The 14,634-nt window shown below is 33.9% G+C and overlaps 1 protein-coding gene across 16 annotated transcripts in view; it reads left to right on the forward strand.

The window, feature by feature from the left end:
- LOC117166986 (extracellular sulfatase SULF-1 homolog) overlaps nt 1-14,634 on the forward strand; it is a 554,052-nt gene that overhangs the window by 380,027 nt on the left and 159,391 nt on the right. For 11 of the 16 annotated variants that reach the window (XM_033351500.1, XM_033351499.1, XM_033351502.1 and 8 more), the window contains 2 exons: nt 10,049-10,209; nt 11,262-12,326. The exons of 1 other annotated variant lie outside the window; for it this stretch is intronic. In XM_033351500.1, the coding sequence (XP_033207391.1) occupies nt 10,049-10,209; nt 11,262-11,401 (301 nt within the window). In that variant the 3' untranslated portion in view covers nt 11,402-12,326. Of the gene's footprint in view, nt 1-964; nt 1,079-9,228; nt 9,330-9,443; nt 9,675-10,048; nt 10,210-11,261; nt 12,327-14,634 lie in introns of those variants that run through there. 4 more of the 16 variants (XR_004466341.1, XM_033351509.1, XM_033351510.1 and 1 more) reach the window with 4 other exon arrangements.

Consider the following 14,634-nt stretch of genomic DNA (forward strand, 5'->3'; position numbering starts at 1 on the left):
TTCTATGTTGACATCGCTTTTGTAACAAAATCTGTTGTAATTCGTTTTATTCATTGATCTTGAGCGCTTAGCGCCGCATAGCGCTAAAACTGTCCATTTTTTGGATTTTTTTTATGGATATTTCATCCGGCACTTATAACCTTAAAATTTACAAAGTTTCAGCTAAATCCGCCGAAAGCCATTTTCCCATAAATTTAGTGCGGGGACCTTTTTTTAATGCAATAAAATTTAAACAATAAACTTAAAATCTTCCAGATTCCTTTTTGAGATTTTTTTTAGATATTCTTAAATATTTTCAGAACTTATAAAGTTCCAAAATATGTTTTTCACTGACTCCATATTTTCCTAAAATTTTACAAGGAAAGAGAGTACAAACTGTATATTTTGACAGTTTCAACAACTCTACCTTTTTATCTAATAGTCCCGGAGCCCGTAAGAAAATCGTGTATATTTTAGCAAAGCTAGTTTTTAATATTTTGTTTTATAGGTATGGTATACGTCAACATGGCATAGTCAGCAGCCTAGGTTCCTACAATTAACATTTACAAAATTACCATTCAGCCTGCCATTGCAGGAACCTGGCTGGTCAGCCACTCCTTATAAAATGTTCAAAAACTAAAGAAATTTAATCATTTTAAAAAATATCAAATTTTTGTGTTAGTAGAACCTATAATAACATTTACGAAAAAGCTGTTCAGCAAAAAATCTAAGCTTAGCCAAAATGCTTTAATAAACCTAGTTTTTTTTAGATATTGGCCAGAAGCCATGTTGCGAGGATCGCCTGATTAGTCAGGTTCTGGCGCTAGGCGGGTTAATCGGGTATTTCGTAAGTTTCATTATAGGTACTATTTACAAAAAATTTAAACTTGCTTAAAATGCTTAACTTTCTTTAGTTTTTTGACATGTTGTGAGAAGTGTACTTATTTTCAAATTCCATTAAAATAATGATCAAAACCAATTACAGCGTTCACAGTCCCTAGAAAAGGCATGTGCCAATTTAAGAGGATGCAATTTGGATTAACCAATTCTTCACCCACTTTCCTGAGACTAATGGATGAAACTAGATCTCCAGGCTTAAAGCCTAACTTTTTTGTTATTTGGACATTTTTATATTAACGAAAAATTTCGTAAACCATTGAAAAGATTTTAAAATCATAACCGGGAAAGTTACGCAGGGGGTATAAGAGGAAAGGTCACTGTAGAGTGTTGAAAGCAGAACGAGTGAGCATCTGTAAAAATAGACTCCATCCCGGGGAATAGAACGCTTCACCGCTGACTCGAAGCTTGATACGCTAGTACTGCGCTAACTACGGAGTCGCTGATGAGTTACATATAGTCTACAGGGTGAAAAGGTGGATGTTATGTAACGTGTGCCATGATCCACGTTACAGTCGGTAGAACTTCTAAACTGGCTGATACTTGATTCCACAAAGAAAACTTGAAACTAGCGCAGAATACGCTTAAAACGGCTATCTATCTGATTTGTTAATGTCTAAAATTACTTAAAGATACAATTACATTGTTAATTTACAATAAATGATATCTACGCAACCTAGCCACATGAACTTTTAAAAATCCAAAGTAAAGTAACTAAAGATAAAATCAAAAAAGAAAACGAATATAACAGCGTTTATAGAAATAGGTCGATGGATTCGTATTTTTACGCCCTTTTTGATAATGACATATAGAAAAATCCAAACTCAAATATTGACAAAAATTTTTAAAAATAAAAATAAAATATTTTTTTCAACTGGTTTTCGATTAAGAGAACAAAATTTGATTGGAGGCATCCTCGTTGCGTGACGCCAGCTATCATGACACGCTAGAGAGTAAAGATAAATGGAGTATAATAAATTTTATTTAAATAAGAAAAAAATCTTCAACTCTTAATATATTCTTGCTGGAATTCAAAGATATTTCAACTCAAAGTGATTGAAAAATTAAAAATGATAATATGTGGACAATTTTTACTTAGTAAGGTTCCGAATTGTAGTTGAAAAAACGAAATTTTTTATGTTCAGTAAAAATAGAATGGGTATTGTTTTATTGTTGCTCTGAAAAAAATGTTTTAACGTAAATGTGTAAATCCTTTTCAGAAAAAGAATCATTTAAAATCAAAGGCACTAACACCGACGTCGTCCAGGATAAGAATGAGGTTTCTACCAATTAAAAAAATTAAATTATATATTCAAATTGCAGAAAACGATTCAGTCAATTTGGTGCACAGTTGAAGGATGGCAGTCCAAAAGGTGCTAAGGGACATTTTGACGAAAACGGGTTTATTGGCCCAAAAATGATTTAAAAATCAATTGCACGTCCTCTTAAAAGGATTTGTTTGAAAGCGCATTTTTTAGTATAGTAATCAAAAGTTGGTATGCTGCAGGGTGTCAAGGGACATGGTGTACTTAACACTCATTGCAGCGTATTCTTTCAATTTTTGTAATTTTCTAACTTTTTACAAGTAATACTTCTCTTCTTAAGCCTTTTTCAACAACTGAATGAAAAAATTAAATTTTTGAAAGTCAAATAACTGGACACCAGTGCCATCCTAACCTAAAATTTGAAAATTGTTTCAAATTTTCTTCTTTTTTGCATAAGAAGTTTTTGTGATGTAACTAGTTTGTTTATTATCCACCATTAAAATGTATTGCAAAGAATGTCAAATTTAATATAAAAATAATCATATTTACTTACTTTTAAGAAAAGAAAGCAAGAATTGAAGGTTACGCCGCGAAACCGTCTCACAAAAATTTCATTTGCACCGCCCTGGCGGACCGAAGGAACCGAAAGGAGCCTCTACAACGTACCCTTAAAGACCCCACTTAGTCCCCCTTCGGTTCCTTCTTAAAAAACTTTAAAAAACAGCAAGATCAACTTTCAAATTGTTGAAATTCGGATTCTACGTTAAAATTCCCAATAGAAACTTAGGCGCTAGCATCCAGACAAAATTCTTAGTTACCGACGGAACGCTTATTAACTGCTACTAAAAGAAGATGCACTTGAAGCCGCTTTCGGCCCAAGTAAATGACAGGCATTTTATTTTTATAAGTTTTTAACGCTGCAAGAAAAAGTATTGCGATTACTCCATGAGTTTCTAATGCAAATTTTAACGTAGAATTTGAATTTCAACAATTTAAAAGTTTATCTTGCCGTTTTTTGAGTTTTTTAAGAAGGAACCGATGGGGGACTAGGTGGGGCCTTTAAGGGTACTTTGTAAAAGCTTCTTCCGGTTCCTTCGGTCCGCCATGGAGAACTGAATAACTTTTTTGGATCGAATACAACGTAATGCAGTAAAAAATTTCAAGATGGCGGCATCAATATGGCGGCTAGAAACCCCAAAAACATTAATAGTACAGATTAAAATGCTTGTAAAAATTAAAAAAGCAATTACATTAGACTGTTTTTGACTTAAATTGTAGCTACCACACACCCTTTAAAATATCACATGGTAGATTACCGAAATCCAACATGGCGGATCCAATATAGCGGCTAATATGTCGATAAGGTAGACGAATTTTGAAAAATCATCCGATTTGGACCAAATTTGGTATATGGGGTTTTTTGTGGTTGCTGATGACGAATTTAAAGTCAGATCGACATTATTCAAGATAGCTAATTTAATATGAACCGACTTGTAATATGGCGGGTGATTATTTAAACTCGTCTAATTTTAATTCATTATTTTAATCTCGCAAATCTGACTATGTAAAATTTCAAATAAGTACTTTTATTCTTTTTCTATTTTCTGGATTGTTTACGAGGAAAAAATTACTGTAATAAGGGTAGACGAATTTGGAAAAATCAACCGATTTGGACCATATTTGTTATATGGGGTTTTTTGGGGTTGCTGATAACAAATTTAAAGTCAGATCGACATAATTCTAGATGGCTGATTTAATATGGCAACTTGGTGTGTGGAAGATCAACTTTTGCCCGATGAATGCATGTGAGTTTTTGTTTTCTTCAATTATATCTTAATACTGTATGATAGCAAATGGACTGTTTGCAGCTGAATATCTTTTTACATTTAATGGGGCATTTGAGCCAAAGATAAATGCGTGTGAAATTCTCATTTTTGTTACTGCCCTATAGAGTAGGCGACACTCAAGAGTCATTTGTTAAGCTTTCGGATTAAAATTTAGAAGTGGATTTTTTGAATTTTATAGTTAACAGCCTAAAACATAATAATTCGGAATCTACGGGTTTCGATGATTTCAGATATCTAACTTTTTTTTCAAATGCTTGAAATTGGAATTAATACGACGTTTCTCTTGAATGGAATGAGATATGCCAAAAAAGACAACTTTTTTTAATTCAACTAGAAAATGGTATATTAGCATATAAGTTATAATTATAAATAAGTATAATGAGAAAATTAATCAATTAGAAAAAAGTGTTAATAATTTGAAGAGAAATTTAAAAGGGAGAGTCGGATTAGCGTCGGCCAACTACTGTAAATAACTCTGCCCGCCCAGTACGTGACGAACACAAAAGGAACATTATATTACCGTCGCACTACTCTTAATAAGACCACTAAAAGGACCTTGAACAGGACCCAAATCTCTCAGACCATCTCCGAGACTAAATTGTTTCAAATCGACTCTGCTTATAGTCTCAAATGGGCCAGGCTATTTCGCTAGAGTATACTCAGAGATTGCTATCGGTAGGGTGCTGGAGCATTGGCGAATCGTCTGGAGAGGATTCTCAAAGTTTTTTGGTGTTCCTTTGTGTTATAATAAAATATTTTTGTATTCGGAAACTTCTTTTTTACTCTATTCATAAAGAGAATTGAATGGTAAAATGACATCATTAGGTTTTGCTTGAAGCCTTGCACGTGTAGCTTCGCACTTGAATGTGGCACTTAAAACGTCGCAAACACATTTGCCGCGAGCGTTTGCGTGACAATGACACTCTGCTAAAATCCCAAAATGATCATAATGTTTCACTAAATTACACATTTGACTACTATGCTTATTTGTCATTTCCAGTCATTGTTGTAATGAAACGCTTGTGTAGCATCCTGGGCGATATATGCATACTTTTCTGCAAAATCTACTTGGACTAATACTTCGCCATCTCTTAAATTTTTGTTTCGTTCTGACATGTAGCTACACTGTCTTTTAGCAATAAAATGATGAGGTATGAATTTCTTAAAATATTTAGTCAATTGGGTAGCAAAATCTTCTCTACAAAGACATTCTTTCTTTAGTGTGCATCTGTCTGTCGTTTGCCACGTACTAAAAATTACATCACTTACACACGCTAATTGAAAAATATTGGTTACATGATCCGAACATTGTTGTAAATTTGGACAAGAGTCGCACTCATCTGAGTAACAAGAAGGTTGTGGTTCCGTGCACAGTAAAAATTGTAAGCAGTCCTTGTAATCTCTTATTGGAGTATCAGAATTTTTTGTCAATTCTTTTAAATTTGACGCATCAAGCATATTCTTTCATGTATGTTGCACACACAAACACTATGTGTTTCTCTACTACCAGCATGCATGCACCATTTTGGTCTGAGCTCAGTAAACTTACTCAAACCTATTAGGTTTTCTGGATATAGTTATTTACATTTTTCATGTAATATGTATACATCATATATGAGCAAATGTTTTGGTTTTCTTTTTTTTACACCATTATCTTTTATAGCTACACAATCTTTTTTATTTGACATTATTCGACTGTTTTGTTCTGACTCATAAATTGTATGACCTTATCTACTGTCTCTGATGGTAAAATTTTACCAGCTTTTGAAATTGGTATAGATAAAAAACCTTGTTCTTTTCTCATTTGTTTGGCATGTTTCGCCATTCGCCTAGAAGTTTCAAATTCTTTAGCAATTTTACGAGCAGACCAACAATCAGGGGCTATTGTAAGAATAAATACTCGTAATGGACCATTCTCAGGTAAACTGCTAAATTTGTGTTTCAGTCCCTGTGGTAAATTCTCTAATTCTACTTTTCTAGACAGACAAACTTTTTTTGCAGAAGATGATTCAGAATCACTTTCAGATGGAAAAAGGCTTTCTTCATAAATGTTTGATGCACTACTGTCCATTAGGGTGGTTCGAAATGGCGACATTTAAATAAATGCAAACGATCCCCCTAAATCGCTTCGAAGTCCAAAAAAAGTAAACCTGTATTTTTTTTACATTTTAATTTTCAATGGTACCTTTTGGAACTTCAAATTTGCATAGGGAAATACATGGGAAAAACTCACCCTTAAATAAAAAAATGTACAGTCTTCAGGAAATTGACTCTTTTAAGCAGTTTTTTCTCCTTTTTACGAAAATCATTACTATAGGTCTATTGGAATGTTTACAAATGTACTTCAGTTAATTTCCATTTATTGAAATAAATTCTATTTGTTTAAATAATCTGTTTTTCTCGAAAACTTGTCTAAAATCTATTTTTTGAGATCGGAATGGCAGTTTATTATTTCAAAAAGATTTTATTTCCAAATTTCTTCCTATTGTTTAAGCAATTATTTATTATTGTCAATTTTAAACTTTTTTAAAATTATGGGAGAAAAGTCAGCTTTTCTTGTAAAAAACCTACAGACCTACAGATCGGAATACCCAACTGTTATTTTTACGTAACATTATTCATATTTTCAAATAATTTCCATTGTTTATATAATACAATTATTATTTATTTTCAAAATTTCATCAAATCATATAGTGTAATAATATAATAATATAATCATATAATGTAGACAAGATACCTTGTAATTAAAATCTATAGGTTTAATGGAAGAAAATCTGACTTTTCTACCATAATTTGAAAAAAAGTTGAAAATTGATAATAATAATTAATTGTTTAAACAATAGGAAGAAATTTTAAAATAAATGAAGTCTTTTTGAGATAATAAACTGCCATTCTGATCTCAAGAAACAGATTTTAGACGAATTTTTAAGAAAAAGATTTGTAAACATTCCAATAGATCCATAGTAATGATTTCCGTAAAAAGGAGAACAAACTGCTTGAAAGTGTCAATTTTCTGAAGATTGTACATTTTTTGATTTAGGGGTAGTTTTTTGAAGTATCAACAGGTAACACTAAAAATCAGAATTAAAAAAAATACGCGTTTACTTTTTCTGGATTTCGAAATAATTTGGGGGGATCGTTTGCATCTAGCATCAAAAAAATTTTTATAATGCATTTTTGGACCACCCTACTGTCCATACTAGAGTTAGCCTGTAAATTCTCATTTTCATAATAAGCATTTCGGCAATTTTTACACTTTTTTGTGGGTAAAGCTAAATTTTAAAATTTGTCTAACATTTGCTTCGTCATATTTCTTAGATCGACCCCTGTATGGCCATCTATTGCATAAGGATTTGCGCATCTATTACCTGCACGTTTTTCTTCAGAAGAATTTTATTGAAGAGATGACATCTTGTACTAAATTTACCTTCGTATTTTTTATTGCAAAAGATGATGTATTGATTGAAGCCCAATAAAACGAATTTCCTTTTTACTTTTAGGTTGAAGATTTTGAAAAGTGAACAAACTTTAGGTAAAGAATTTATTGTATGGTTTAACTATCAAGACATGTTAGGTTCAATGTCCTTTATACAACTACTAACAGTAAACTTCTTTGTTATAGGATATATAAAATTAATTTTTTAAGATGAGCTAATTTAAACTTTAAATAAAATTTTAGTGTTTCAGCAACTATTTCATTTCAGAATGTTTAGTCAGATAAATTAACATATTGTAACACGAAATTTACAAATAATGAAGCGGGGCTATATTAAATATTTTGATCACAATGAAAATAGGCTAAATTGAAAATCATGATTTTTTAATTTTAATGAATCACTTAGATGACGAAGTATATATCTATATATACACCTGATACGTTAAAGTATAGGGTTTTCGGTGCGCTGAATTCGAATTTACCATTATTTTTGTAACATTAATTGGCTTAAACAATTTTTTTAAACCTTCGGCCTGGAAAAGGATTAAATACCCTTATTACAGTAATTTTTTTCTCGAAAACAATCCAGAAAATAAAAAAAAAGAATAAAAGTACTTTTTATTTGAAATTTTACATAGTCAGATTTGCGAGATAAAAATAATTAACTAAAATTAGACGAGTTTAAAAAATCACCCGACAAATTACAAGTCAGTTGTTATTAAATCAGCCATCTTGATTTATGTCGATCTGACTTTAAATACGTTATCCGCAACCGCAAAAGCCCCATATACCAAATTTGGTGCAAATCGGTTGATTTTTTAAAATTCGTCTACCTTATCGACATATCAGTGACCATATTGGTTGCGCCATGTTGGTTTTCGGTAACCTACCATGTGATCTTTTAAAGGGTGTGTAGTAGCTACAATTTGAATGAAAAATAGTCCAACATAATTGATTTTTTTTTATTTCTATAAGCATTTTAATCTGTACTCTTGATGTTTTTGAGGTTTCTAACCGCCATATTGGTGCCGCCTTCTTGAAATTTTGTAATGCGTCACGTATTCGAAAGAGTACATGAATACGAACAATTTGAGCCCTGAAACGTTTTTCTTGAGCTCTTCAATTTTTAGTTATAGGGGTAGCCCGGTTTACGTGGAATGTGCCACACACACACAAATATATATATATATATATTTTTTTTAAAATAAAAATACTACTTTTAATCGCTACCGCAAACAGATGTTCAAAACCTTGTGAAATTCTATTTTCAGCATCCTCGGTCGATTTTCTCGGAATTGGTTAACTTATTCACATAAGACTTTGTTTATTTATATTCACAAACTCAATATCTCGGAGAAAGTTTTTTTTATTAATTTTTTTGAACTACAAATTGAATTTCTTATCACAATCCGCAGTCGAACCCGCTCCTTAGGACCGGACTGCCACCCTTCAGTTACATGCGAATAAAGTCAGCCTAATAAAAATGGATGAAGCACAAATAGATGATCATAATGAAGACTAGTTGATTAAATAGAAAATGACCCAGACTTTTCATTATCGCTAAGTCAGAATGACGAATTTAGGGATGATTATCACGCAGCAGACGTTAAAGTTCTGCATTAAATAATGAAAAAGTTTCCGTAGACTACGGACCCCTCGGACAAAATTCTGCTTTCAACTATTGTACCTAAATCATAGGTCGTTAGGAAATTAATGAAGGAATTTAATTCATGTGAACGGCGAGCTATAAAAGACAAGAAACTTGTGGTTCAAAAAGAAATCTTGACATTCTGAATTATTTCAGAATTGTTCAACTGAGCTTGAAGATGTCAAATAGGATTTTCCAAGTTTGCACAGTTTAGACCGCTCCACTGCGTTCTGGCCGGTGGCAGTGGCAACTATTCGGTTTGTATTTGTGTCCGCCACAAAATTTTTAAACTAATGTTGGATGCAATCGAACTATAACAGTCAACTGAAAATTGTGACATTATTTTAAAAGTTTATCATGACTGCTTCTAGTTAATTACTTGGAAAACATCTTCAGAGGTCTACTATTTAAAGGATTGTAAATCTTGTCCCAAGTTAGACACACTAAACAAAATCTAACTAAAATTTTTGATTAAAATTGTATTAATGAAGTCACATTTTAATCTTCGGCACACAATAATAGAAGTTAATTAAAAGCTCATTCATATAATGCAAAACAACAATCATTGTTTATAAAAGAGCCCAAAAATAAGCTGCAAGAGGGTGAGTTTCTAGTTTTAGTATTTGATTTTGTAGAGAATATTGTTTTGATTTTGCAAAATGGTATCCAATCTCAACATTGGAATAATGATCAGATAACCATACACTGTTGCCGTATATAAATATCAGATTCTAATCATTGAACAATTGAAACAAAATTTCTCTCCAAAGAAAACTTTTTACTTTTCTAAAGAGATAGGGCAGCATTTTAAAAACAAATATAGCTTCACGAACCTTTTGCACCAGAAACATAATTTTAAATGGTCATGCTTTATTCGCATGGGTACGCAAAAGTTTAAAAAAAGCGGCTGTACTGTTTCGTTCCAAGGGAGATTACTTTGAGATGACATTAATACTTTTAAAAACATTTAATACAGCAATCACAATTCCCGGCAACACTTCAATATCATGATTCTCTGCGAAATGGTGAAGGCGAAATCATTGCTAGAAGAACTGGATTTTCTTTGGATTACTCCGAATACCCCAAAAAGAAAAAGGTGGAACATATTGCGAAAAAGAGAAACTCAATTTCAAAAAGGTAGGTTACTTATAAACGATAAAGTACCGTATAAGTTGAAATTTAGAAGTGCCATTGAGTTCCGCTCTTGTCCGAAGTGACCATGGACATATAAATTAGCGGGATGAAGCACAATGTCCCATCTTAAGTAGGCGGGTTGGCTTGGTAGATCGGGAGGGGTGAAGTTATTCGAGTTGTTCCCATTTTATGGGGGGGGGGGCAGGCACGACTTTGGATTGGCTAGTGGTACTCACTATGTCCTGGCGCACTGTGAGTCCACCCGAGAAAGTAGGGAGAGCCTGTGTGGTGTGCATCATTCCCCTTACTTACGCGCTGTTAGGCCCCGCAGGTTTGTGCTACGTCCCGTTAGTTTCTATGTTAATGTTACTAAGAGCCTGCGTCGCGCTATGTAGATGTCTGCACTCAAGTTTTGTTCTGTTACTCGAAAACCAAATCTCTGCCCCTAATTCCCTTTGGAAGCATTTTCATACATTTATACTTTTAGATTTTGCATTGGTTATTATCAAAAAATGCACTAAAATACGAATCCAACGAATTGATATCAAGTTAATTTCCGAACAGTACGAAAATAGTTACAGGCATTCAAGTGCAACGGTGTGTGAGTTATATTCAAAACTTTCACCTACGCGCATACGCAAACTAATTGTTTGATGTACCTAGAATATGGTATAAGGCATCCTATCCAAGAAGAGAATAAACTGAACCAATTTTAACCCGATCTAATAGCATATATTTTTTGGGTGGGGTCACTTGAGAAATAATGCCTCAGATAAATTTTAGTTCCCGTTTTATAAAAAGAAGATTACTTCTTAAATTGGGGCGTTCTTGCCAGATAGATAATTATATTTGAGCCAATTGACCTGACATTCTGATGCTTGAGAAGAAAGACTAAAGAGTCTATTTTATCGACATTGCTTGTCCATTTAACTGGAATTTGCGTGTAACCTATATAACCAATACTAATAAGCAAAGCGAGCTAAGTTATGAAGTAAAGACAATATGGCAGAATTTGAAACGTTCATCTTTTCATATTATTGTGGTTTCGGCTGCAGGAAATGTGCACGCAAGGCGCCCGGAACATCTCGGATATCTTCGAGTCAGAAAAATATTGGCAGTAGCTCAGAAACCGATTTTACTAAACACCGGTCGCATTGTAAACGTCTTCCTAGAACATCAGGAAGTAGGCGACTGAGGCTCTATGGAGGGATAGATGATAGCTCTGAAAAAACATCAAGAGGCGACTGATAGCACCTTCAATGCTCTTGGCCGCCGTGTAAGGACAATAAGGATAACGTCGGTAAAAGATGAACTTCAAACCATACTATGCTCCTAATTTTGTGCCTACTACAACATCGTAGCAAGATATCTCAAGAATCTTAATAATTTAATTCCTAACATCTTTAGCTCATTAGGCACTTGACTAATGTAGGTCCGTGGCTGATGACGAAAAAACAAGATAAAAGCCTGATCAAAAGTTTTAGAAAAAAAATTATGTTGGAAGAAATGTTATTGTATTTGCAGGAACACTTTGAAACAAAAATGTTAGATAAATATTTGGTTTTATGCGTTCTCACCTTTGACAAGTTCAGATACTCATACCATTATCAAATAATATTTTTATTAAATCGCTGAAATACATAAGACCTGAAATCCTTTGTAAAATAACGTATTTCACCGGGAAACGATTTTCCGAAATCATCATGCATAGCATGCCCGATCTAAAATCAATTCGCCCTAATATCGTAAGTTCTAGTGAAAAATGGGAGCTATCTTTATATTATATTTAAATAGACTTTTGGATTTTCTTGTGTTGTTAATTTTTTGAAAATATTTGTGAGAAATAATTTCGAAGTAAATATAAGTGCTTTTGTTCTGAAAATTTTTAAAGTCAAGCGCCATTTTTCAATTTTTACAGAAGCGACTAAAGACGTTTTGTGCATTTAGTAGGACTATCTAAAAGAATGTATCTTGGAGATCTTGTCATGCTGTATCTGAGTATGGAAGTGAGAAAAAATTTCTTTAGAAAACGCATCGAGTGTCATGAAAATTGGAAATTACATTATAACTTCGTAATTGCGTGAAACTGACATTTAAAATTTATGGATTGATTAAAACGATAATTTGGCATATTTTTAAGAAATTAAAAATTGATTTGTACATGTTTCTTATTATATTATTATATTAACATATATAATATTTTGTGTACTATGTCGTAGTAAAGGCAGCGAAAAAAAAAAATTAAAAATAATAGTGATCATTTCTCTCATATTTTTATTTCGTAAGTTCACTTTTAAAAATACAACCGAAAAATCCATTAGACAAGGATGAGCATTTGTATTTGTTTTATTTTTTTAGCAATATTTATTAACATTTATATAAAAGAGCTCGTTTCTCGATGGTAGGAACGCACTTTAAGGGCCGGATTATGTCTGTGGAGACACGTCGTTCCCCTGTGCGTGTAACACCTGAATAGGATGTGTTCTAGGGACTCAGCGTGTACATGACACGCTCTGTACCCATCGCTGGGAACTTCTTGACATAAAATGTGGTCACAGTATACTGAGGTGGAAATTAAACTGTTTTAAACCTCTCTTTCTCTACTTCGGCTTTCAGAAAATAAGCATCTAGATGAATTAAAGTACTTTCCTTACTTCTGATATTAAAATTCAGGTCAAGGGTCTCGTACGCCTGCTTCGCGGCTTCGTAAAGCAACGTTCCTTTGTCAAGCTACTCGTGGTTACTGTCAATTTGTAGGTGAGGATCTCTGCCATTCACATTGACCTACGCTGTACTTAGAACAATTCGGTTATGAAGACACTGGAGATACAGAAGTCCGCGTCTGTCTTAACGGCGTGAAATGTGTAATTGCGGAACAGACGAATTAATATGCAAGTTATTATGCATATGAATGATTTAACGTGTAGCGATATTACGGGGCGTAAGCTTGTACTTCGTCAACTGAATCACCCCAAACAAGTAGCGTGGAATAGGGACGGCAAGCATGTTGGTCGCAGATACCTTGTTCAACGCCGACAGATTTTAAGACTATGTCAAAGGAGACGCTTGTATATGCTTCGGAAAGCTCCATTCACAGATGTTATATCCTGGCTGCAGCCCTCAGGCACGCCTTGGCATGAACAGGTCTCTTAAGTGTAAAGGTGTCCAATAACGCTCATATCTAGGAGCTTAAGGTCGCCAAGAACGTCATTAATTCCTCCTCGCTTCAGTCAATCTTGGCACATTTATCTAATTAAAAGTCCATACTAAGTGTGATGCAAAAGAGGAGAGAGCTTATTGTGTCGCACTGAAAGAAGTCTCTCTGGAAGGTGATGATCTTGTTTGTCACACGATAATTTTCAGATGAGACAGTAAATATAGTTTACTAAAGGGGCATTAATCTCTCCATGCATCTCACTATGTGTGGATGAACCTTTAAGCTTTCCAACATACAAATAATAAGTCTCTGAAAGATTGTTCGAAAGCTTTCTTGTAGGCAATCCAGGCCATCGATAGTCAGTGCTAGTGGACTGCTACGTTTTTATAGACGCACCTGTCAATTAGCAGCCTGCCACACCTTTTTTGAGCCACGTTATTCGTTTATCTCTCTCCACATAGGCCCAATTCGTCGAAAAATCCTGTCGTTCAGAATAGCTATAAAGATATTATATAGCGTGTTCAGACAAATCATTGGCCTTCAGTTCCCTGGATTGAACAAACTGACTTTTTTGGTAGAAGTTCAATGCATCCTAACTTTATTTATTTAATTGAGCTCGTGGTTCTTGTAAACGTCTCTTTAAAAAGTCTATACCGTGCCGAGCGTGGGTGTATCTTTGACAGAAATAGGGAGATAGCTGGAGAAGCACGATGCGTCACCGAAATACTGTAGATTCTCTTTGACCCACTCCTCCTTTTGTGTAAATTCTTTGTTGCGTCAGATGATACTCGTATTTTGTCAACAATGTGCTGCTTGATTGTCAGCAGCTTTCACTTGTGCAATCAATCTTTTTGCTAGGAAGATGCAAGCTTCTTTTGTTCTCTTGGTCCATCTTCGGTTGTAGCCTTCAATTTGAATCAGCCGAAGCTATCGCCGCACCATTAACTGAGCATTTGATGTTTCAGGGGTCGAACTCCTCCTAGATATTCATTCGAAAAAAGGCATACACTTTAGCCATATATTGGGGTTAAGGAGGAACCTAGATTCCTCATATTCATCTGCGGCTTGTTCAATCAGCGGTTGTGGAAGCGCTTGTATTCTTATTCAGTTTAAGGGAGGTAGGCAGCTTGATTTTGCAAAAAAAGAAAAATATGCCTACTATGCGGGCACATTTTACAGTCTGTCAAGTTAAAGCGTGGGTGGCTTTACTCGCAGTCGGTAAGGTGTATCGACATGATTTTGGTGTCAAAATATTAAGAAGAGCTCCCTCT

This window comes from Belonocnema kinseyi, chromosome 2 (genome assembly GCF_010883055.1).
Source record: "Belonocnema kinseyi isolate 2016_QV_RU_SX_M_011 chromosome 2, B_treatae_v1, whole genome shotgun sequence".
Classification (NCBI taxonomy): Eukaryota; Metazoa; Arthropoda; class Insecta; order Hymenoptera; family Cynipidae; genus Belonocnema; species Belonocnema kinseyi.